This window comes from Choloepus didactylus, chromosome 8 (genome assembly GCF_015220235.1).
Source record: "Choloepus didactylus isolate mChoDid1 chromosome 8, mChoDid1.pri, whole genome shotgun sequence".
In the NCBI taxonomy this organism is placed as follows: domain Eukaryota; kingdom Metazoa; phylum Chordata; class Mammalia; order Pilosa; family Megalonychidae; genus Choloepus; species Choloepus didactylus.
In genome coordinates this window covers 109,352,809-109,379,403 of record NC_051314.1, presented here as the reverse complement: position 1 = coordinate 109,379,403, position 26,595 = coordinate 109,352,809, and the positions used below count along the sequence as shown (strand labels likewise).

Sequence of the window (26,595 nt, the reverse complement as noted above, 5' to 3'; positions counted from 1 at the left end):
ATGACAAAAGAGATGTCATTCAATGTCTCAAGGGAAAGGATTTTAGAGGAAGGTCTTGCTTTCCTGTTCCCTTACATGAATGAAGTATCTGTTAACAGAACAAAGCAGAAAGAGGATGTCTGAAAATAATAGAAAACTGAAAGATAAAGCTTTCACTAAGCAATATAGTAAAAGTATACGAAATACCCTAAATGTGGAGGCTTGGAAATGGATATCTTTTTTACAGTGGGAGAAGAAGCAAAATCAATTGTATAATGGGAAAATAATTTCCTTGGCCAAAATATTCCTTTCCTAACTTAAGTTTTTTAAAAAAATTACTAAATTTAAAGAAGTCCCTTAAAATATTTGAATTTTACTTCGAGAGAGTCTCAACTACAGTATATAAAAAAGAACACTTGCCTTCGAGAAGCACATCAGACATTATTTTCATGCTAGAACCCTATTTTTTCCTTTATTTTTATGCATTCACATGATATGTTAAGAATTTTGAACCAAAATGGGTCAATCAGAGAAAGTAACTCACTGTAAAAACAGTATTTATTTTTTTGTATAGGAGCCACCATGAACCAATAAAATATATGCTAATGAAGGAAATTTTTAGTGTGCCCTCCAAAATGCATTACCAATAATTTTAGTGAATTGGAATCTGAGTAACATCCTAACTGTTCTGTCCTAAATGATATATCTTTTAAATTTTTATGGAAACATTCAAATATTGTTCCAAACTTCTTTAGTAGTAGATTTAATATGTGTTTCAGATTCCAGTCAAGTACCAAACTCAGTTTGATGGTCTCTGCAGAACTGCTGCTCACTCTGTGCCCGTGGGTGCTTATATCTTGTTTATTTAATATGATTGAAGACACAGAAGACACAGAAGATGAGGGTCTACACCTAATTTGTTATGGGTCTTTGGGCACAGCCCTTATATTTCTAGACTATATAATTTTCATCTACAAAAGAAGAAAATTTTCACTAGGTTATCTCTAAACTCTTGTTCTAGAGTATAAATCATCAACCAGTTTCCTTCGTCAAGAAAGTCTTGCAGTGAAAAAGAATGTCAGCTGAATTAAAGTGTGCTTAGCTAGCTCCTTTTCTCACTGAGGACTTGTAACAGTTCACAGACTGGTCCGAGAACCACACTGTTGTAACATAGTCTTCTTCCTGCTCATGCCAATGATTTACCTTTGAGCATACCCAAATGTTTTCACAGTAATACAACCAGTAGTACTCTTCAGTTCTACAGCAATTGAGAAAGCATCTGCCAGTTCCAAAATTATATTCCTCACACAGGCACCTAGCTGTTCATTAAATAACTAAGAGACTGCATGTTAAGTTTAGCCTAACAAGACACAGGTTCAAGTCATGGAAACTTGAAGAATTAACCATGAATATGGTTATTTTGACCATGTCCTGCCAACCTAAAATTGGGGCACATGGTCTGACATAAACATATATATTTATGGATTATCAAATTGAAGCAAGTCATTTAAATAGACAGCATGGTGTTGACAGAAGGCTTAAAACTATTGAGATATGTCACATATATTTTATTAGGGATCAAAGAGTACAGAAGAAAGAATAACTCAAGGAAAAAGACAAACAAAATATTTGAAATCCAAATGTCCTAGAAAATTTAGGGGGATATGTGTACTGTACTTATAAACCTAATAACTGAGTATAAACATTGTCATTTTCAGAATGTCTTATTTGTAGAGCTTATAGCCCAGTGCATCTGCAAATTATTTCCATTAGAATAGTCTCAAAATTATGTTTAAAATTAAAAGAAGAAACCTACCCTATCCTATTCTTATTATGTAATTATGCTGTTTCAGTCAGATGCAACAGAGTATTTTAAACAAATATTTCAAATATAAAATATTGACATGAAAAGGGAAGGGGGGGAATGAGAATTAGGATTCTCCAACAGGGTGAAAATGACTATCTATAAAATTGGATGACATTTCTATTACACACGTGATTCAAGGCATCCATTTGGTCAAAGCTAGCTGCTTACAGAAAAAATGTTGGAGATCTATAGTTATGTATTTTGAATTTTGGATAATTCAAACTAAGGGCAAATTTCACACGGATATGCGTAAATTATTTAACCACTGATTCATTTCACAAATTGTGAACACTAAAAACAATGTGTTCTCCTTCAACCCCTTTGAGGCTATTTGCTCATTACATAATTTTTGTCTCTCTCCATATACACATACATACACATGTAACACATTTCTACACACAGTACTTCATTTTAAATGTCTTTTAGTGATGCTGAGTTTGACTGATGTAAGATGTTATTTTGAACATGCCAGAGCATCTAAACGGCTCCGGTCTTTCTTTTCAGCCTGCATTCCTTGATAAGTGGCAAAGCTTCCCACTTATCAGTCACTCAAAGTGACTGTAGCTGTCAGTTGTGTACAAAGCGCAATCAGTTTGGAAGCGGAGACACCAGCATTTTTCTTCTCAGCTTGAAGCAAACACGTTTTGACTGCTAGTCATTCAGTTTTAAAGCATCCTCAATTAGGGGCGGATGAAGATATAAAGAAAACACATCCTAAACACCTCCACCAGGCAACAGAAAAATTTTATTATCTCTTGATTTACCTTACAGCAGCACCATCCCTCCTCTTTTCCTGGCCGAGTGACACCAGTGCTCATGACACACGCCCTCTATCATGAAAAGATTGCAATAATAATATCACACTAACACTGCGTGAAACCTCTCTTTGAGCCTGTTTATGCTTTTGTTTTGCTCTTTTCCTCTTTAATCACCCCATACAAAACCAAATAATTTAGTTTTTAAATTAAAACAGAACTCCATCTTTGGTACTCACATTTTTTATTGATCAACTTTTTACTCAGTGGAAACATAAATCCAACTGAATGATGAGATAATGAGGAGAAAAGGTAACAGGAAAAGGACTATGAGAGGGAGAAAATAAAAAATTTAAGGAAACAAATAGTGCTCTATCGAGGGGTACAACAGCAATTTTGGATATGGGGATTGGCAAAGTCATGAAAGGGGAATACAAGGTAGAAAGGGAATAAAAAATGTATTTTGGAATTAAATGGTGGTTATGGCAGAAGAAAAACAGAAAATAGTAACAAGCAATAAAGAGGATGAAAGTAAAGTAAATGATTCAAACAGAATATAGAAAGATTTGTGTGTGCACACATATAACCACACAGGGTATGCACATTTATTAATATAAATGTATAAATACATATATGTGTATGCTATCACAACTATCTCTTCATTTCACCTTGTTTAGTTAAAAATATGTGTATGTTGTGGAAGGCAGATCATTAGTTCACCTCTTCTAATTTCCTATTTAGGCATAACAAGACTGCCAACATAAATTAATTCTTTCTGAAGAGTTGATATTTATCTTTTACAAACAGAGCATCCTATCTTTTTTTGCAATTATAGGTGAAGGTTTAGTTATATGCAATATCTGCTTATGTGGGGGCAAATCATTTCCTCACTCCGGCTGGATAAATTAGTTTTATATTTAATAATTGACATGCAGGGTACCATTTTTAAAAGGGAAATCTTTTACTTGCTTTATTGTAGGAAGCAAAACTAAATTACATTTAAAAAAAAACCTGCAATATTTGCCAATTTAATAGGTTTAACTCAGTTTGGTAAAATCAATTACTCATTTTGTAGAGATTTTCTGAATTAAATCACTCGTTACTACTCTAGTATGGAGAGAGAGAAAGGGGCACTTTTTAAGAATAGTACAAAGTATCCATCATTCAGGGTCTCAGAATCACACATACACACATATTCCTCAGTTGAACAGTCTATAAAGGTAGTTAAGCCATAACCTATCTGAATTCTTGGGATGATTATTTGAGATGGCCTCCGTAAAGTACCAAGCACTTAATAAGCAATGGATCTGTCCTTCCCCTTCCTATACGGTACAAAGTGAACAAACACAATTATAGTTTTTTTCTCTTGCTTCTCCTTCAAGAGAAAACCAGTGATAATCCTTGTCATAAAGGTGTCCTCAATTTCCTATTTATCTTTTTCTTTCCCATTTTATTCCTGTTAGCCTCTGAAGCAAAGTAGAGCCAAAGCAAAAGAAAATGGCCAAAAATACATGAAGTAAAAAATCAGTTGGTTTATCATTGTCTGTAATTTGTAAGGAAACTTACCAGCTTTTATGTAGAAGTTAATACTGTGGCTAGAGGACTGAAGCAAATTTGCCACATGTTAGGGATTCCTGGAATATATGTCTTGGCTGTGCTCTTCATAGAATAATGCATTTTATATTAGTGCTGTTAATTTCATGAGTATTTAATTTTCTACCTATTTGTTAAATTTCTTCAAAGAAAGGACATAGGAATTCTTTCTAAAGACTGTGTGAGTACTTACTGCTATAGTGGTCATTTCATAACACCAATGTGTACAGTAAAATGAAATCAAAAGTTGTTCATTTTAGGCCAACATATATTGTATGCAGGCCTATATTCCCTAAATCTTTCTGGTGGTGACTTGCTTTATTTTATTTTGTTTCTCAGTATTTGATGATTAAGTCCCCAGGGTTTTCTCTAAGCACTGACGGACCCTATTTTGTTAACTGACAGGATACGGACTGCAGAGCCTCAGTGAGAAACAATTGGTTTCACTTTTTCCACAGGTAGTGTTGTTTGGGGAAAGGTTGCAAAGTCATGGGAAAAAACTTCTGTCCAACTGCTTTCTGGACCAGTCTCAGTGTTCCTAAGATCACAATTTGGGAGAAAGCAGTTGCTCCAGGCTCAGAACAGTCTTGGACAAAATGTCACCAGTGCTGAAGTCCACTGGTTCTACAATTCTGTAATTCTGTTTACATGCAGCCCTCTCTTCCCTAGACCATAGCAACACAAATCAAAGTCTAAGCAATTGTATAAATGGATTAAGAAAAGCATATTCAAACACTGGGGAATGAAGAGAAAAACTGGGTACAGAAAATGGGGGAACAGTAAAAAAAGAAAACCTCGAGGAAGATTACTTGAGATTCCACATTGAAAAAAAATGAAAGAACAAAGGAAGAAAGTAAATATCCCCTTCCATGGAATGCATAATGCATTGTTTATGTTTTCAGTGAGGGTGAATTACAAAACCAGGATTACAATTTCCAAACTGTTATCAATATTGCTTGAATATGGTTGCCAATTTAAAGTAATATAGAGTTTGTTATGACAACTAAGATGCGAATAATGATACTGAAAAGTCTAAAATATCAAGGCCATACAGCAGTTAAAAAATCTCTATAAATACAGACTCATATGGCTTGATAAAATGCCCAAAAAGAGATAAATGATGTCCAGAAGGAACTGAAATTCTCCATGTCTGTGTCTCTTGATCTCACTGTCTTCCCACTCCTAACAGAACTGCAAAGTTTGTTTTTGGAGCCTCAAGCTTCACCTTTCTGCAGTAACTCATTCTTTTCACAATAACTCCTTCTTTCACAGATAGTGGATACTGTCTTGGACATTTTCTTCTCTTTAAAAAGAAATATATATATATTTTAAATGATGTCATGATTTATGGCCCAAGATGACAGACTGACCAGGTACATTTACCTCTATTCTTTCCAAAGACAGCATTAAAATGATAAAAATAAATAGGAACTGTATGAAACTTTATCACATCATATAATTAAGAATAAGGGGTATACCCAGGCAAGAGATTTCACCAAATTTTGGAAGATGAGAAGCAAATGTGTGGGCTAACTGATGGAAGTGAGGTAAAGGAGAGTATAGCATACATGGAGGGGGGTTGCAGCAAAGATGAGACTTAATCTGCCCCCGGTGTCACCAAATAGTCTTGATAATTGAAACTCTACGTTTGACAGAGAGCAGGGATGAGATCTGAGCTAAAAAGAGTGGTATTAATCGAAACTGGCTGTCTTCAGCTAACCTCCACCACCTCTGCATCACCCCCCTTTACAGAAATTAAACAATCAGCCTAGGAAAACTTAGGACAGCTAGCATGATCATTAGAATACAAGTAGGGTTTCCTGTACTTGTATTTGAAGTTTGCATAATATATGGCTAGCTGGCTTTTCTTCCTACAGCAGTGCCCACCTGTTGATAAGCCTCATTCATAGTCAAAGCTTCCAATCAGATTTTTCTTGTGTCATTCTTAAACATGAACACATAACAAAATGTCATTTTATTTAAGTAAAAACTTCAAGCTAAAGGGAAATATCAATATAAACAAGCAGAGGAAATTGGAGGAAAGATGATTGAGGGAAATGAGGAAAACTTAATTTTTAAAACCTATCAAATCTATATACTTTGAGATATTTAAACAGCAATCATTCATTTCTATCCATAATTATAGAAAGGATCCTATCTTATCCAGACTAAGATAATCTGACACAGGAATTATCAGTGAGCAAGAAAAGTCTCATGAGATTTAAAAAGGTAATTTCTCAAAAAAGATTCAGAAGATAAATTTAGAGGATCAAGTTTAGGAAATACCCTAGAAAGAAGAATCAAGTAACTGAGACCAAATATATGAGTGACAAGAAACAGAGTTGACTAACCCAGAATAGGATATATCTGTCTTACAGGAGTGCCAGAAAGAACTGAAAAATAAAGGGGAGAAAAAGGTCTAAGAAAAAATACGAGAGTTTTCCAGAGCAAAAGATGACAATTTTTTTAGAGTAAAAGATCCATAGCATTTACAAAATAATAAATGAAAATCATATCTATCTATCTATCTATCTATCTATCTATCTATCTATCTATCTATCTATCTATCACCTAGCAAAGTGTCCCAGTAAATAGAAGATCTGAAAAACTTTCAGACAGAAAAAATATTGGTCAGCAACAAAAAATTAAAAAGTCAGATCAGCATCATTATTCTTGTGGATTCTAAAAGGTGATGAATAAATGGGTTTGAAATAAAAGGAAAAACAATTTCCAACTAAGAATTTTATTTGCACCAAACTATCAACCAAGTATAGGGGTAATATGAAACATTTAAAAATACGCATACATTTAGAATATTTTTATCCCAGAAAATTCCTATCCTATGCGGACAGCCCTAGGAAGCAGGTATCAAGGAAAAGGGGATTGCAGAGATCTGAACCATTCTTGAGAGTTTGGAACAGCTTATAGAGGCAACAAGGCAAATAACACAAGAAAAAAACAAAAGGCCATTTGAAACCCTAGGAAATCACAAAGCTATACAAGGAAGGAAAAAAGAATACCAAACCCTTTTAGGCTATCCAGAAAACAATACTTAAATTTATATTTTAATGAAAACATCAGTTACTGATTTTCAACTTTTATGATTAACCAATAGGTAAAGCATAATAAATTTGAAGCTGGATATATAGCTGCAGATATGGAATTATACAGATAGATATATTCATTCTGAGTAAATATACAGATAACAGAAATTGGCAGATTGGCAATTGGGAGTGAGAGAAGAGAGATGCCACCCTCATCTGACAAGGCAAGTGTCAAGAGTTGCTATTTATAGTTGACTGAAGAAGATGAGGTGTAAGTCAACTATTTAAAGTTTAAATGCACTGAATAAAAGAACTTAAATGACTTATATACGTTGTGAGGTGAGGGAGGGTAATAGGGGGCAGGATGTTGGGGTAGCAGTGAGTGAGCTAAATAAACCTTCATTTTTCAAAGTTAATGACATTTAAATTTGATAAATTAGAAATAGCACTAAAATTATATTTTTTGAGATCCAGAAATAAATACTAGGAAATCTAAAAAAAACAAAACTTAAAAGATTTTAGAGTGGTACTGTCATGGTTTGGAGCTATACGTACCCCAGAATAACATGTTCTTAAACATAATCCATTCCTGTGGGTATGAGTCCATTGTAAGTAGAAATTTTTGATGAGGTGACTTCACTTAAGGTGTGGCCCACCTCAGTTAGGATGGGTCTTAATCTTACTACCGGAGTCCTTTATAAGCAGAATGAAATTCAGATACAGAAAGCCACAAAGGGAGCAGCCAGAAGCTGAAATCAACCGACGTGAAGGAAGAGGCCAGAAGAGGTCTCCGTGTGCCCTGACAGGCGATAAGCTAAGGCCCAAGGATCACGCAGCCCACCCCAGTATGCCACTGTCTTTGGTGAGAAAGCATCACCTTGATAATGCCTTGGTTTGGACTTTCTTTTAGCCTTAAAACTGTGAGCAAATAAATTTCCGTTGTTTAAGCTGGAACATTGCAGTGGTATTTGCTTGAGCAGCCTAGGAAACTAATAAAACAGGTACCTTCAGAGTAAAAGGAAAGGGCTACAGAGATCTCGGCTCACGTTGGTTGCTTTACATTACTTTCCCATACTCTTTTAACTCTGTAGCATGTGTTAGGATAAATAAAAATTAACATACATATTAAATGTACCTATCTATGACTGTATCTATCGAGATAGTTTTGCTTAGATGGAGAAATAATTAACCTATGCATAACTGAAATTCTATAACTAGGTACTCTCCAGGAGACCTATGTTAAAAAAGACAAAGAATGCTTAAAGGATTTTAAAGTGGCTCCTTCTGAGTAAAAGAACAAAGCAGCAGCTATCATCATTGCTCCTTTAGAAGTGGCCACCTATCTTCTCAAATAGAAGTTCTACTTTCAGAAAATACAGAAGGAGGAGAAAGTCATCCTTAAAGCTACTTCTCTGTAACTCCATATTTTTACTCTAATAGTCTATTTGGATGTCAAGACTCCTGTATTCTGTTCACTTGTGGTATATTTTATTTCATATGGCAAAACATTAGTCGGAGCTCAAGGAGTTAATGCATTGCCTTCCCAGGTTTGAAATGCTACCTTAATTGCGTGGTGTTTATTCTTGGCATTTCCAGTCTCCCAAAGAGACAAGGTTACTTTTGTAGTCCTTTGTGTTCATGTATGTGTGTGGGGTCTTGTTGAGGGGGTAAAATGCTTCCAACTTACCACACTTGGAGAAAGAAATAATAAATCAGCAGGTCGGTCAGGTACTATTATTTCACCTTTCACGTTATTATGTTTTCCATACACTATTTCAATGGATTTCTTTCTGCATAATAATATATCAAGAATTACCAAAACTCTAATGAGCTCAGAGAACTTTGGCTCCAATAAAATGAAAACTTTATCACAAATTGGTTGAGCCCATGACTGCGACTTAATCATTCAATTGTACAAAGTCAAGTTGCATTTTTTATTTTGTAGGAATAAGTTCCCAGGGAAAGAAAACTCATTTTAAAACTTTGGGCCATTAAGCTTTAAATGGTGGAGTATCGGTGAAATAAATGAACTGGACTAAGACGCGGGAAACTTGGAGTCTAGCCACGGTTCCACAAGTAACAATTTTGCGGCATTGGGAAAATCTTCTGACCTTCCTTGGTTTCAGTTTACATATCTTGAAATAAGAGAAAGGTCTAAATAAAAGAGTTCTAAAACTCCCTTATAGATCTAAAATCATATGAATTTAACAAACTGGACTCCCAGTTTTCAGTGATTACTAACATGAAAGATTATATTCCTTCCACTAGAAATCGTCCTCTTGCTGGAAGCATTCATTAAATTGCCCATCATCAGAAATACAGAAAGAAAGAAAAAAATCTCTCTAATGCCTCAGGCAAAATTTTTTAGCTGTGTGCACTAATATGCCAGGCATAAAAGAATTTAATCCTTAAAGTAAACAGGTAGGAATTAGTGATGATAATTCCCATTTTATAGATGAGAATAATGAAACTCAGAGGGTCACAGCAGATAAGGTGTGACCATGCAAAAACTGAATTTGGGTGTATCTAATTCAAGAGACCCTGCTCTCTTTTTGTTATTGTTTAATGAAATTAAAATAGCACATCGCACAGTTAAATATAACCCTATACCACCTAAAGAACCAGCCCTTTCTTATACGCTATGGAATGCACATCGCCAACTAAAAGTGCATGGGAATGGAGAGTCATCTTTTGCCCTATGTGTACCAGACAGAATTGGTGATCTAAAGCAAGTACTAGTCCTGCATGTGCTTATCTTATGAATCAGAAACAATGAATGACACAGAGAGTTATTAAATGCTAATTATTTGCCCCCAGGTGAACGCAATGAAGAATGGTTGGAAAAGTTAATCAGAAGGGAAAACACAAATGAATCTGCAGAATGTCTTCAGAAAGTTTGAACACCGACCTTCCATTATAGGAATCATGACGAAAATGCAGATGGAGATGGTTAGGAGAACAATTTCTTTAAATTTGTGGATAAAAAATACCTTATGCGGATTTCATACTAGAGCATGTTTTTGTATTGATTCTATTTGATGTTAACAAGGACCAAAAAGGGTAAGAAACATAGAACTAGGACATGCTCCTTCCAAAGGTATAGAACGCTTGTACCATTGGAAACTCCAGGATTAAAGGGCATATGAGTTTCCAGAAACACTCAGTTTGTTGTTATAATGGAAGTTTAGTTGAGGTCACTCATTAATTTACTTTAAAAGGCTTTAGTAGCAGTGGATCAGGTAAAGATGAACCACTGGCTCTGGATAATTATTGGAAGCATTAAATCACCTAAATATCAACATAAGAAACAGGTTCATTTAATGGTAAAGAAAGAAATTAGTAAATAAAATTACTAAAATATGGGCATTGTTGCATGTGCAAAATAGAATAAAGGGGAAAAAATGTTTCCCTCAGAATAATCACCAAGAAAAATATTTTCTCTAAAATAGCTACAAATTTCATCACATGTGGTAATGTGCATTAAAAGTTAGCTAGAAATAAATGGAAACAAACACGTTCTTCTTTCCCTGAAGAAAAATAAACACATATATTCAAGGGAAACAATGTTGAATAGTAGGAAAAGATGATTGAGACCTTTCAGTGTTCTAAAATTAAGAGTCTAATAAGGAAATTAAGAGTTCTTGAGGGAAGATGGGATGTTTCTGGTAATATGACATGATTTTATTTGTAGACTGAATTGATTTATGATGTTGCAAAAAATAACAGAAAACCTTCATAATTCTGATTTATATGAATAAACCTGGCAGAACACTGTAAGGAAAAATGTAGTCTTCAATCCAATTATAATCATGTATTTTTAGAGCTAAGGTTGCTTTTTAAAGAGACAGATAAAAACAGTTTATAAGGAGCTGATCCTACGCAATTAAATAAATCTGGTTCACTTGCAAATGCTTATGGCATTTTTCTTTTAAACAAGTAACTCTAGAATAAAACCTACCGCCACTCTTTTTCTGGAGTTGAGAGAAGAGAGAATTAACAGGCTGAGGGGAATTTTAAATAACCTGGGTAGAGAAAAGACTACATGAATGTGTATGCATGCACACACATACAAATTTGCTCATTCATTTTTTAAATCAAATTATATGTACTCAAATGGAATAAAGATATCTCCTCTAAAAGAAATCTCACTAAACAAATGAAGAAAATGTTGGGGAACATCATATTTCCTGTCATTTAACACATCCATCAAGTGTGAAAATCTGTTTTGCTCTAACTCTTATTCTATTAGTATAATCCATCCAGCAGATCTGACTAACCCACCTAATGTACTGAATGACTTTACCACAACTTGAACCAAGTTAGTGTCATCTGCATTTATAACTGAAACACAAATCATAAAGGCACCCTGACTCTGGACTATATAACACTGTAGTACGTTGTTCCTTCAATATAGGAACTGCAATGAATTGTGTTCTAAGGTCCTGAGAAAAAAACATAGCATAAAACATCAAAGAATATGCAATAAAGATGAATACTGTAAACTGTTGTTTATTTCTATTAGGCCTTAGGCGTCACTATTTAAGAAAGAAAAATGAAGAAATTTATTAAAATGAAAACATATTAAGTAGGTATTTTCAAATACCAAATAAAACATAGCCTATGGTAAATTCTTATGTAGGCATTTGATTAAAATTGATTTTAATAATATTTGTTAGAAATTTTATCTGCATTTCATATACAAAGTTTGATTTTTACTCTTCTTTCTCTTTGTGCTAAATTGCCAAGGAAAGAGAAGAGGGAAGAAGGAGAAAATGGAGAGAAAAATTCTAAAAAGATACTTTTTAAGTGTTCTATTTCCACAAATTCTACTAAATCACTGATATAATTACTTGAACAATCTCTTAGTAAGCTAAATATCTCAAATATATTGTGCCTTTCATAACTATTAAGTGTTCAGAAGAATGCCCCAGATTAACAATTTATAAACTTTAGACCATGCATTTATTTAGTTAACATATTGGAAGTTGTGAAAATGAATTCCTTTCAGATTGAGTCTTGCTCAGTATTTATTATTTGTTGACTGGATCATTCACTACTTTCTAATCTTTTTTTTTTCTTTTTAAATAATAGCTTCATGGGTTTTTAATTCATCAGTTTCACTTCTCTGCACTAACCCTAGGAAGAGGACAAATGTATATACATGTAGTGTCTCAATAACTCTTAATGTTTTCTCCAAATTACTTTCAGTGTGACTTTACTTCCTCTAAGGAACCATTCAGTTGACTCTCTTTTTCACTTTGTGAACTAGTGGAGGCCAGCAGTTTAACATTTTGACCAAATAGAAATCCTAAGCTCATATGATTTTTATACTCAGCAAAATTTCTACAATATGAAGCAAAACTTTGGTTCTACCAGTTCTAGTTATAGCAGTAACAATTTCTACCTAGTTCTACAAGTTAACTAGTTGTGTGAGCTTGGGCAAATCATTAAACATCACCTTAGCTCTATGGAATATGGTTTCTATAACCATACTCATTCTATTACAGATAATTTTTTGGTTGTTTTGTTTTGCTTTACTATAGATAATTTTTAAAGTCATTTTCATTTCAAAATGTTCTGACTTATAAATTATAAAGCTCCATGCCCTAGAGCAAGAAATCCATCCATTTCAATATTTTTTCACTATGACAGAGTTTAAAATCCACATTGTAAATGTAGTGGTCATAAATGTGGATTTTTTTTTTTTTAAAGCACTGAAGGTTGGCTAAATTTAGTTGGTAAAACAGTAGCTTGATTAAGCTTCATAAACACCTATAGTATAGGCTTAGACATATTTTTGCAACTCTTTCAGAAAGGGCTTGTCTCTGTAATCTCATAGAAATTATACAATTTTAAAACTGATGGTCCCCTCATCAAATCCTAGTGAAACCAACTGATTTGCAAGGGGCCATATTGCTGATTATGGAATTGTATCTTATTTACAATAAGAAATTGTCATAACAATTTTAATACTTTAAGTTTTTCAATAATTGAATACATTTTACATGTAGATAACCTGGTACCATAAACTAAAACTATATTCAAAGTCACTATACTTAGACTGAATAACATTAAATCCAATGAACAGTTTTAAATCAATGAATTTAGTAACCATACTCCAGATATGAATAGATAATAACACATTAGAGATACACTGCTCATAATTACAGATAATAAAGGCAAAGACCCCTGGTTGAAACATGTCACTGAGACTGTGACCAGCTCACTAAAATCCTGGGTAAAATGAGAATGAATAAACCCTTATCGGGCTTTACCCATGTTCCAGGGTAAAGAAATGAAGTGTACCTGACCCAGTTAGACAAAATGGGAGAAACTTCATTGGCAAAAGAAGTCAAAATATGTTTAATGTATGAATGAAATAATTGTGTCATGTTTATTTCTGTCATTTATGATATTTATGCTTATTAAAATATGTTTGATTCTCAGGATACAACCTCAAAAGAATGACTTTCTCCTTAGATTAGCTTATTGCAAATCTTACAGTTGCTCCCTGATGGATGATAGTACCTAGGCCTGGAGTCACAGCTCCATGAATTGGATTCCTTTTCTTCCTAGTCATAACAGATATGTATTGAGCACCTACTAATGCCTTAGCACTACACCAAGGCTTTCTATACAAGATTTCACTAAATCCGCATAACTTATCTATGAATAAAATGGGGTTCTATTAGCCCCATTTTAACACAGAGAATCTAGGAATATTGCAGAGTTCATGACACTAGCAAGTGGTGTGGACAGGACATCCCTGATAACTTAATTTTTCCTCCTGTTATACTATAGCAACTTCCTTCCTTCTTTATTTGTGGTTCCTCATCATTCCAAATTTCCACATAAGAAACATGTGTAGGTCACAGAGCACTCAGACTTGGATTCTCCAGTCGATACAAAGAGTGAAATTAGACTTGAACACCAAGTTATCATCTTCCCTAACTCTCACCTTTATCATACATGGCTCTTGAGCATGCTGTCAAAAATTCTCTCTGCCCCAGCTCTCTAACTGAAAATTGCTATACCTTTCTGCTTTGGTTCCCCTAAACCTACCCCATTAAGAACACCTATAGGCACATTTTAAACATTAATGTATAGAGAAAATGAAACATCTTCTACAATGATGTCCTCTCAGCATAGAATGTAAATTACTGTCAGGTTGCTTAGATTGAAGCTCCCTGACAGATCAGGGTCTGTGACAGGGAGGCCACCCGTTTCACCATTCACATGGCACAGAAAGCAACATGTCATGAATTTAGGCTGAAAGTAATTCTTACTTGGAAGTCATTTCAGTTAGGAAATAAAAATAAAAATATAAATTCCCATTTCAGTGGGAAATAAAAATCCAACGGTTCAAAACTAAATTCAGTACGTGAAGGCATAAGATTGGAGAACAAAATATATCTTTTAATCAGAAGTACATATGAAATTATGATTTCTGACCTGGATCTGCTGCTGAAGCAAATTGATTTTGTGTTGTTGCTGCAGAAGCTGCTGTTGTTGTCTTGCAATCTGTGGAGAAATTGCACATGAAAATTGTGAATGTGTACTACAGTCCTGGGTAGGGGAGAGATTCCAGTGTTCTACTTCTGAAGACGTTTGATTTGACACTGATTAAGATGATGAAAAAAGATGTGGTTGTGCCCTTAAAGTATCAGCCATTCATCTTTAGGTAGGATCAAACAAGATATTTAGTCTTCAGGAAGAGTTATGCTTCTTTTGACCTAAAGCAAGTGAGGCCTAAGACACTACAACAGTGATCTATCCCAGTATGAAATATTGGGGCTGCAAAAATCCCTCTTCCAGGCAATACATTAAGAAAGCACCACTTTCTTCATTTTCAGTTTTTTTATCTACCAGAGAAAGAAAGCGTTGCCTAAACAGGGTGTGGTTGTGCCCAAGGAGTTCAGAGCAGGACAACGTAGTGTAAGAAACTGTATTCCTTAGTAAGGTTATTTTTACCTTTTTTTTAAATACTTGTCTTCATTTCTTCCTCCCACTAACTACTAACCCATCCATTCCTCAGTGTACTCCATTTGGTTGCCGATCCCATTTCTCTACCAAAATGATTCTTAATAAAGTCACAACCACTTCCGTTTCTCCAATTCCAAAGTGTTTTTTTCTTATAGTCCTCACATTTTCACCTCTCACTGGCATTCAATGCTCAAATGCTTTCCCTTAATCCTGAACTACCTTCTTTCCTTGGCTTCTGTGACATCACATTTCCCTGGTTTTGCTCCTACTTTTTTCAGCTATTCCTTCCTCTGTCACCTTTATTCTCTCTGTCTAGTCATTATATACTGTAGTTCCATAAGGCTTGATTTTAGATTCTGTTTCCTCTTACTCTATACCTACTTCTATGTGTAAGCCAGGGACTTATAAATTTGTTTCTCCAGCCTAGACCTTTGCTTTTAATCTTCAGACCCATTTATTCAACTGCCTACTCAAAGGACCTTCAAATTTAATGGTTCAAAACTAAATTCAAGACGTAGCCCTCCATATGGTCATCTTAAGTGTTTTCTAACCCAGATAGTAGAACAATCATCCCCTTGTTATTTGCTCTCATAATACACTCTACATTTACTTAATACTCTATCATATGTTATGCCTTTATAGTTATTTGTTTTTTTTTTTTTTTTATTAACATCTCTGTCTCCTAGGAAGAAGTCCATAAATACATGAAGGCAGGGATCATGTATGTTTTGCTCGCCATTTGCACAGGGCCTGGTGCAGGAGAGGTACTGAATAAATATTTGATGAAGAATGCATGAGTGAACAGATGGGAAGATTAAATGATACAGGGAAGAGAAAGTTCTTTTGAGAATGCAACTTCCAACCTCAAGAAATTTATCACTCTCTTATAAAAAGCTCTGATTCTTACTTTCATCATGTTTTAATCACCATCATTTTCATTACAGAAATAGACCCTTAACTTCTGTATCAGAGAGCTAAAAATTCAGAAAACAACAAATACATGTACCATTCATCACTAGGAATGAAAGTTAAGAACCCTGGATGGGGAAGGATCAACAGGGTTACAGATTTGAATTTATTTCCTTTATGGAAACTGGTAAAATCATGATTATTTTTATGATTTCATTTTATCTTGGGGATATGGTAAAAGTCTTCTTTTTTTTTTTTCTAAAGAAAGGTAGTGAAGAAAATGGTAGAAAAGGGAATATTGTCCTTTCCCTTAAGTCTGGTTGCTTCCCCCCAGATTTCAGTATTTCAACTGATACCTAAATCCATTTAGCACAACTTTGAAAATACATAAAGAATCTGATCACTTCACACCCCTCCACACTTCCCCCTGTTCCCAGCCACAGTTGTCTTCTGGATGGATTGTTATACTAGCTCCTATGGAAACCTCTTTCTGCTTCTGCCCTTGCTCCCTACAGTACATTATAAAGCAGCTTCCAGAAAGATCCTTTTAAAATTTAAGTTGTGTAATGTTATCTTTTCAAAACCCTCTGTCTTACTCAAGAGTAAAAGCCTGTAAAAGTCCATGTAATGCCTACAAACCCTATATGATTTGGCCTCCTGCTACTTCTCTGATATCATCTTTGCCACCTTCTGTCCTTGTCATTCCACTCTAGCCACACTGTTCTCACTGCCTCTTAAACACACTAAGGATGCTCCTATGTCCCGAAAGATACCTCTGGCCTTTGAGCCTTTGCACTTGTTTGTCCTCTAACTGGAAAACTCTTTTCCTAGACAGCTACATGACTCATTCCCTCACTTCCTACTAGTCTCTGCTCAAATGTTACCTTATCAGTGAGGTCTTACTTGAGCAAATGTTTAAAACAGATTATCTCTCTACTGGGTACTCTAATCCCCAATTCCCTGCTTTATTTTTCACCATAAAACTTATCAGTATGTACTAGATGGAACTTGTTTATTTATTTATTGTCTATCTCCTCCAACTAGAATTTAATCCAGGATAGATTTTTGTCTCTTTTATTCCCTGCTGTATCACCAGTAACTAGAACCGAGCCTGGCACTAACTTGGTGCTCAATATACATCACTTGAATAGATGAATGTGGAATGGAGCTCAGAGTCTGGTGGAAAAACTGATCAGTAAAAAGGTGCATTTGATCTTGTGAGAGCTGTAACATGAGTTTGGGGTGCACAGAGAAGCAACACCACACACTGGGTAGGGAGTGCTGGAAAGAGGGTCAGGAATAAGGGTCTCAGAGAAGAGGAGTTTGACCTGAGTCAAAGTATTAAATGTCCTTCAGGAGTTCCCTGCATCCTGATAAAAAGATCAGGGGTTTATAGTCACCATAGTCTTCCTAGGCTAGAGAGAATCAGTCTGGGAGAGCATGGTGAGGTCTAGAAACCTGATCTGTAATTCTCATGAGGGATTTTCTCTCAGGCTGAATAGACTTCATTGCCTGGTATCTCTCTAACAAAGGGGAGAAATTCTGGAAGAACCTAAGGGTTTCCAAAGTTCCAAGGAGAATGTCAGATCTTGAGAAAATAAATTCTAGAATCTTTGATGATACTCAGGGAAAGGCCAGAAAGTAAAAGAAAAAGGACCTTGCTTTCTATTAGTGATTGCTTAGAATTTTCAGGAGATGTCTGACCCACAAAAGTAAGTAGGGATTTTCTGCAAAGAAATACCCCTATCTGGAGCTCCATTTGCAGAGGATTTTCTAGAATTCAGCAATCTGACAGCACTGAGAGCTAAGGACAAGAAAAGAATGGTGTTTTTCTAAGCAGCCGCTGGAAAGCATTCTGAACTCTAAAGCAAGAAGAATATGGGCCAAATCCAGTAACAGTTTAACCTGTCTTTAAGGAAAATTATGAGACAATTCATTAAAAATAAAAATGTAATCTTCCAAGCAGAGATGAACCACTAGTAGAGAAGGAAAAACAGAAAGAAATGTAGTGAGGGGTTGGGTGGTTTCTTCAAGGCAATCTAGTATTTCCTTACTTCCTTCGACTCTGCTAGTTTTCACCTTCGAAAGCTATTTAGAGGGTTTTGAGTGAAGTGGCCTTTTCCAGCTGGGGAGGTGAGTGATTCTACTATACCCTCTATCTTCCTTCCCATTACTACCAATTTTCTTGAAGTAATAATTCATATGAGTTACCTCCATTTTCTCATCACCTATTTGTCAATTCTTAAATGTGATTTTGGCTCCCCAAAATCCATGAAAGCCACACTTCTTAAAGACCAACAATGAGAATCTAAATGACAGATCCAGTAACTGATTTGGTTTCAGAACGACTGTTTTAATTGCCTATGGCATTTAACACTGTTCCCTATTAAACCTTAAAATCTCCATCTTCTCTTTGCTCCTACAACATTGTACTTCTTGTCCTCCCTTCTATATCTCTGATTGCTTCTGGATGTATTTGTTTTCCTCCTTCAACCACCTCGAATCTACACTTTGTTCTTTTCCATTTCCTGATGACATCACCTTTCTAACTTGGGTCTACAGACATGCTATCCCTCTGCGTGAAACACTTTGGCATCAGATATTAATATGTCTTCCCCTCTTTTGTCACTTAGGTCTGAGTTAATTGCCACAACTTCAGAAAGACTTATCCAACCACTGAATCTCAGAAGCACTGCTTCAACAAACCAATCTAATGTTTATCACATTACTCTTTTAAAATTTATTCAAAGTACTTATCACTGTCTGAAATTATTTTGTTAATTGTCTTTTTCTTTCCCCTAGAATCTGGGAGATTTTGTCTTTCTGGTTAATTGAGGTAGCCTCAGTAATTAGTTAGCAGAGTGCTTGGCACATAAGAAGCACTCCATTACTAGTAGTTGTATAAATCAGTGAATCTTATCTGTTCCAGTGGTTTAAACTACCATCTCTATGTAAATAATCTAAGAAATTTAGCTCAGGCTTCTTTTCCAAACTGCCGATTGGTGTTTCTAGCTGTCTCTCATAGCTCCAGTTGGACAACCTGACACCAGCTCTAACTGAATATGTATAAAACCACCTTCTGTTCCAAATTTGCCCTTCTCCTGACTTTCCCTATTTCTGGCATTGGCATCACCATTCTCCCCATCATCCAGGCTCAAAACATTTCTTCTCCCTTTTGCCCACTCAAAAAATTGTACTTACAATAACTCTTCCACTCATTACTCCTTTCTTCTCTTTTCCCATGATCACTAGCTTACCTAGTTTAGATTCTCACTCCCTCTTATCTAGAAAATCATCATAGCCTCCTACTGAACTACCTGCCCCATAATTAGTAATTCACTTCACTTGTTGAATCCTCCCACCCTTCAACGTTCATCTCAAATTTCATCTGTTTAATGAAATCTTTCATAATGTTCCTGGCTGGAAATGCTCACTTGACTCTCCATGATTCTTTTTTGTACTTCTTTCATGACCTATCAGAATTTTACCTTGATTTTATTTACTTCTATATTACTTACCTCCAAAGTCATTGATAAGATTCTTAAGATGAGGGTTTTTTTTTGTTTGGATTTGCTTGATTGCTTTGGTTATTGCCTTTTACTTTATCAGGGGCAGAAGAGTAGGGTGCTTATTCAGTATCCTGTAAACAACAGGCGAAGCAATGTCTGAGGAATTGGATTGTGCTTCTCTCTTACTCACCTGTTCTTGCTGCTGCTTGGCCAGCTCCATTTGCTGGCGCTGTTTCTCAATCTGAGAAGCAGCCAGTTTCTTCTGCTCATCATGGGCAGCCAAGAGCTGCTCTCGCAGACTGGTCAGCTGATTGATCATACCCATAAGCTGCCTCTCTTTCTCAGCAAGGCTTTCAGGAGTCCCTGAAAATAATATGGCAATAAAATGTAAGAAAAGAGAAATGAGAAGAGAATAATTTTTCAATGACAATGACTTTGTTGTATAATGAAATATTCCAAGTAGAAGGCTCAACACATGTACAAACATATACACCTCATTTCTTTTAGACTTTCACACTGAAAAGTGATGACTAATTACAAAATACCAGAATGAGCAAACACTATTTTTTTTTATTTATGACATGAAATTCTCTACAGCCTTTTACTTTGGTTTTACAAGTAAATCAAAATTGTTGGTTGAGCATCTACTATTTTTAACATTTTATATTCAAAATTAATGCTCCTGTGGGAAATAAAAAGAAACCTAAAGAATAGTTCCTGACCTTAAGTAGATTTTTATCTAATTAAAGAGGCAAGACAAAGACTTATGAAACTTTCATAGCTGTAATTATTAAATAAGAGATCTAGTCATCATTATTAGTGATAATGATTCTCCTGTTTTAAAAAATATATAACCTTGAAGAGTCAGAACTAAGGAATCTTATATTAAAAGGAAAAATAATCTATTTAGTCAATCAAGTTTTAGGCAATTTTCCCATATGCCACTCAGAAGCTTTCTTCAAAAAAAAAATATAGTGAACAGGTAGAAGATTCACATTTGAGAACACAAATTCAGGATCACAAAATAATGAAATACAATGTCACACTAACCATCACATAATGGTCACCTAAGATTATAACATAAATCCAAGATTTGGAGAAGTAATGGTGGCCATTTAAAATAAGTAGTATGCCCAAGATTTTTAAACACATGCCAGTAAATCTTCTTAGGTTAAAATACTTATTTAATACACAAGGAATGTGAACAGTTCACTGAAACAAAAACAATATCACTTTTAATAATTCTTTTAAAATTCACCAGATAAACAAGACCTATGTGGTAAAGCACTAGCAGTAGGAGAGAACATACTTTTTAATTATAATTTTCACTTCAAACATAAAACACTCAGCACTATTTTAATAATGCATTTACGACCTGTATATGTAATTAGATAGAATTATCTGTTATAACTCAGTCACCCTTTCCTGCCCCACTGCATTTCTCCCTACCAATTTATGCTAAAAAAGCATGTGATTTTTTTAGGAAGTAGTAGCTCTAGTTAGTGGCTTATAATTTTCCTTTGCCCATTTGGAATAGAAATAAAGTCTCTAATGTATTTTATATAGGCTAGGGAATAAACATCCAGAAAAAAAAAAATGAATGAATACAAACTAATGCAAGAACCATGCCTTATACTCTTCATTATCATCACTGAGTCGTTCAGGACAAGCTCAATAAATATTTGCTAAAATGTATTATACCTCAGATATTTGGATTCCATAAGAACAAAGGAACATTCACTCTATGATTAATAACTATATGACTGTCGTAATTATAACCCTAACATTTAACAAGCTGGAATATATTCTGGGAAGATTTTTTAATGGAAATATTCAATTTATGATAATATGAACACCTTCATACATAAATTGCTATCACATCTGTGGCAATGTATACTACGAGCAGAAATACTCATCAGATCTCAGAATGCTCATAAACTTCAAGGGGCTATTCTAATTCTAGAAATAAAGCCCAAGGAAGCTTTAAGAGATGTAGATAAATAAGAAAAAGTGTTTTAAATGAAATACTAGAAACAATATGAATGGTAAATGGGGATAATCAAATAAATATGGAAAATTCATATGGCAGAGTATTTTAGAGACATGGAAACACTACTTTTGAGGAATATTTAATGATATGGGAACATGTTGATGACATAAAATCAGATGGAAAAGTTGTATAGATATTAAATATTTGTATAAACATTCACCTGAATATATGCACATATCTAAATTTATAGAAAAAAGACTGGAATCAAATTTACCTATGTATTAAGTGGCTATTTCTAGGTAGTGGGATTATAGGTCATTTTAGTTTTTTCTTCATATTTTTTTGAATTTAACACATTTTCTACAATGACATACTTAGAAAAATTTTATGCCACATAAATATGTGGGAAAGAAAAAATTTATGCCGCATAAATACGTGGGAATGTAACCTAAAAGCTTAAATTGGTGCTACCTATTTTAATGACTGGTATAATATCAATGTACAATGAAATATACTCCTTTGGTGATGAATATAAACCAATTCACCTTAGCACTGAGTATATGAAAGATTAACAAAATCCTTTTGTCTTAATTTGGGCACACGAACATAAATAGGATTTATTGTTAAATTAAAACAAATCTAATTTTATAGTCTGTATTCAATTCAAACTCTTAAACCTTTAGTCCACTTCCCTGCATCTTAATACTACTCCATTCTCTTTCTCCTCCCATATAGCTAACCTTTTCTTCTCAATCTTTTTCATGGATCATTCTCTTCTATCCCATAAATGCTCACATTTTTGTCTTTATTTTTATTTTTTTGGCCCAAGCTAACTAACATGATTAAACTAAAGACTATACTCCAACAATTCTAAAATGCATACTTTACATATTTCAAACTCTCTAAGTCTTACAATGGATAGTATCCAAGAATCAGTGAAAAAATAAAGTACATGCCAATCCTAAGCTTGTTCCTTAGTCCTAGTAACTTATTTCTAGATGCAGACTGGATATCTCTACACGAGTATACTTCTCAGTCTTAAAATTCATTATAATATTTCACCTACTCAACATCCTAAGTGAGATACATAGGTATTATCCTCAATTCTCTTCTCAACTCTTCATCCTTGCATCCATTACCTCAACAAATCACAATAATTTTTCCTCAAAAAACAGATTGTTTTCCTTTAAATTTAATTAATTAAAATTATTTTTTAAATATTATGTTCACATGAGACAAAAAACACTAACTATAATAAGGTGTATAGCGAAAGATTTCCTTCCAACACTGTCCCTTCAAAGGCAATCACTGTTGTTACCTTCTTGTTTATCCTTCCAGAAATTGTTAATGCAGACACATCTAAGTATATATCAGAATATTTTCTTTACACACTGTCCATGTAACACAAATACCACTTTACCACATATAGGAAGAACTCTCGTTCCACCCTCCCTCCTCCATCTCTACTTTCATTTTTCATCATTTTTTTCATGAATGTTTTAGCAAACTTTTAATAAAATTTCCTGTCATCAATTTCTCCTATAAATAAATCTTCTAAACTGGTAACAAAATTATCTTCCAAGAAACAAATCTAGTTGTCACTGCTGCTGCTTAAAGACTTACACTTGTTCCCCATTGACTTCACAATAAAATGCCAGTTCATCGTTAAGAATGAAGAAGGTCCTTCAAAATATGATTCAGCCTTTTCTCTTCCTTGGGGAAACCTAAATTCTAGCCACAGTGACTTTTCTACCACCCCCCACAAATGCTGCCCTTATCAAAGTGCTGTGACCATGCCATTTCCTACCTAAACCCTCATCCTTCAAGTTCTAACTCATGTGTACTGTTCTCTGTGACTTTTCCTGATTCCCTTGAGAATGGTTGATCCCTTTTTTGGAAATCCACACAGTTTATATCTTTATTATAGTAGTGAACCATTACATTACATTATTTTATTTTCACGTTTCCTAAATAGGCAGGAAAGACCGTGACAGCAGTGATTGTTAATCGACTTTTTTTTTTTAATTTTTATTTTGAAATAAATTCAAACTTACAGTAACAGTTGCAAAAATAATACAAACTCCATACACAGAACTCCAGCATACCCCAACCCCCCTCCACCGATATCCAGATCTACCAACTTTAATATTTTGTCACTTTACCATTTTTCTTTCCCTCCCTCCCTGTCTATCATCCATCATCTATTGCTCTGTCTTCTGAACATATGAGAGCAAGTTGCACACATCCTTCAACAAATAATATAATTCACATATACATTTCCTATGAACAAGAATATTCATTTATGTAATCATATTAAGTATAGTTAAGAAGTTCAAGAAATTTAACATTGATATAAAGCTTACATTCTATATTTCATTTTTTTCTTATGTCCGAATTGTGTCCTTTTGAGCCTTTTCTCCTTTATTCTTAGATCTCATCCAGGATCATCTATGGCATTTAATTGTCATTATCTATTTAGACTCTTTTTTTCAATTGTGGAAATATATATACAGCATAAATCTTCGCATTGCAACCCCTCCCAAGCATTCTATTTAGTGGGATGAATCACATTCACAATGTTGCAATGCCATCACCTTCCCACCATCGATTACTAGAAATTTCCCTTCACCCCAAACAGAAACCCTACACTCATTTCTTATTAACTCCCCATTGCCCCTTCCCCCACTTCTCGTAACCCATACTCTACTTTTCATCTCTATGATCATATTCTCTGATACTTTCTTTGTGTTTACCGTGGGGCTTAAATTTAACATCTTAAGTCTATAACAATCTTGTTTTCTTTGATACGAACTTAACTTCAATAGGACACATAAACTATGTTCCTATACTCCTCCATTCCCCCACCTTTATGCAGCTCGTCAAAAATTATATATTTTACATTGAATCCAAAATCACTGATTTATCATTACACTTTATGTATTTTAGATCCTGTAGGAATTAAATAGTGGAGTTACAAATCAAAAATACAGTAGTATTGGTATTTATATTTACCATGTGATCTTTACTGGAAATTTTTATTTCTTCATGTGGTTTCAGTCAATTGTTTAGTGTCCCTTCCTTTCAGCCTGCACAATTCCCTTTACCATTTCTTATAGGACTGATCTACTGGTGAGGAAGTCCTTCAGCTTTTGATTATCCAGGAATGTTTTCATCTCCCCCTCATTTTTACCCTCCAGGTGTTTGTGAATTTTCTAAGTCTCTGACGGTTATTGACTTCTATTTGTATTCCACTGTGGTCAGAGAATGTGCTTTGAATAATTTCAATTTTTTAAAATTTATTGAGGCTTGTTTTATGTCCCAGCCCATGGTCTATTCTGGAGAAAGTTCAGTGATCACTAGAGAAGAATGTGTGTCCTGGTGATGTGGGATGTAATGTTCTATATATGTCTGTTAAATTTCTCTATCTCTCTCTCTCCTTTCTTTGTTTCTCTGTCAGTATGGCTCCCTTTAGTACATGAAGTAGGGCAGGTCTCTTATTAGCAAAATCTCTCAGCATTTGTTTGTCTGTGAAAAATTTAAGCTCTCCCTCAAATCTGAAGGAGAGTTTTGCTGGATACAGTATTCTTGGTTGGAAGTTTTTCTCTCTCAGAATTTTAAATATGTCATGCCTCTGCCTTCTCGCCTCTATGGTGGCTGCTGAGTAGTCACTACTTAGTCTTATGTTGTTTCCTTTGTATGTGGTGAATTGCTTTTCTCTTGCTGCTTTCAGAAGTTGCTCCTTCTCTTCAGTATTTGACAGTCTGATCAGAATATGTCTTTGAGTGGGTTTATTTGGATTTATTCTATTTGGAGTTTGCTGGGCATTTATGCTTTGTGTATTTATATTGTGTAGAAGGTTTGGAAAGTTTTCCCCAACAATTTCTTTGAATACACTTTCTAGACCTTTACTCTTCTCTTCCCCTTCTGGGATACCAATTCGTCTTATATTTGGACATTTTATTTTATCTATCATATCCCTGAGATCCATTTCAATTTTTTTTTATTTTTTTCCCCATTCTTTCTTTTGTTCTGTCATTTTCTGTTCTATGGTTCTCGAGGTCACTGAGTCATTGCTCAGCCTCCTTTAGTCTTGTACTATAAGTATACAGAATCTTTTTAATTTGCTCAACAGTTTCTTTTATTTACATAAGATCATCTATTTTTTTATTTACTCTTGCAATTTCTTCTTTATGCTCTTCCAGGGTCTTCTCCATGTCCTATAGATCCTGTGCCATGCTCTCATTGTTTGTCTTTAGTTCTTTGATTAAGTGCTCCAGGTATTGTGTCTCTTCTGATCTTTTGATTTGTGTGTTTGGGTTTGGGTTATCCATATCGTCTGGTTTTTTCATATGCTTTGAAATTTTCTGTTGTTTTCAGGCTCTTGGCATTTGCTTTACTTGACAGGGTTCTTTTGGGATATGAGGGATTATTCAGACAACAATCTCTAATTTGGTCAGATCTACAGCTTGGTGGCATACACCTTCTCTAACTAACCAGCAGATGGTATCTGCGAGTCACCTATTCCCCTCAAGTCAGTTCTCCCCAACTTTTTCTTTGTGGTGTGTAGGGGTCTGATTCTTGTGGGGTCCAATTGGTGCACCAAGTTTGGGTGTGTTGTTGGTTCTGTCTGCCCTGAATGTGGGGCATGTGTCTGAATGGTTAGGGAAGCAGGGCAGCTTTAATAACCAAACCTCCCAGGTGTTCCTGGAGATTTAAGGCTGTTGCAAGAGTTTAAACCTTCATTTCAGTCTTGCCACAGACTGTCTCTGCCACTGACCCACAAGTCCTTGGTATTGGTGTAGGGTCCCTGGGATTTCTGGGTGGGTTCCTCTTCCCAGCCATGCCATTCTAGGGCCTCTGCTGAGGGAAGGCTGTGCTATGTCACAAGTGCACACCGTCCCTCAAGGGAAGCCCTGGGCCACCAGGCCATGCAGGGGTGTTCCCAGCCTGCTGTAAAGAAGGTTGA

The 26,595-nt window shown here is 34.9% G+C and overlaps 1 protein-coding gene across 14 annotated transcripts in view; it reads right to left on the bottom strand.

Annotated features, from left to right (window-relative positions):
* Window positions 1–26,595, bottom strand: part of SOX5 (SRY-box transcription factor 5) — a 1,020,679-nt gene that overhangs the window by 171,530 nt on the left and 822,554 nt on the right. For 13 of the 14 annotated variants that reach the window (XM_037846149.1, XM_037846146.1, XM_037846153.1 and 10 more), the window contains 2 exons: window positions 19,830–20,002; window positions 14,691–14,759 (listed from right to left, as the gene is read on the bottom strand). In XM_037846149.1, the coding sequence (XP_037702077.1) occupies window positions 14,691–14,759; window positions 19,830–20,002 (242 nt within the window). Of the gene's footprint in view, window positions 1–14,690; window positions 14,760–19,829; window positions 20,003–26,595 lie in introns of those variants that run through there. The other variant, XM_037846161.1, reaches the window with a different exon arrangement.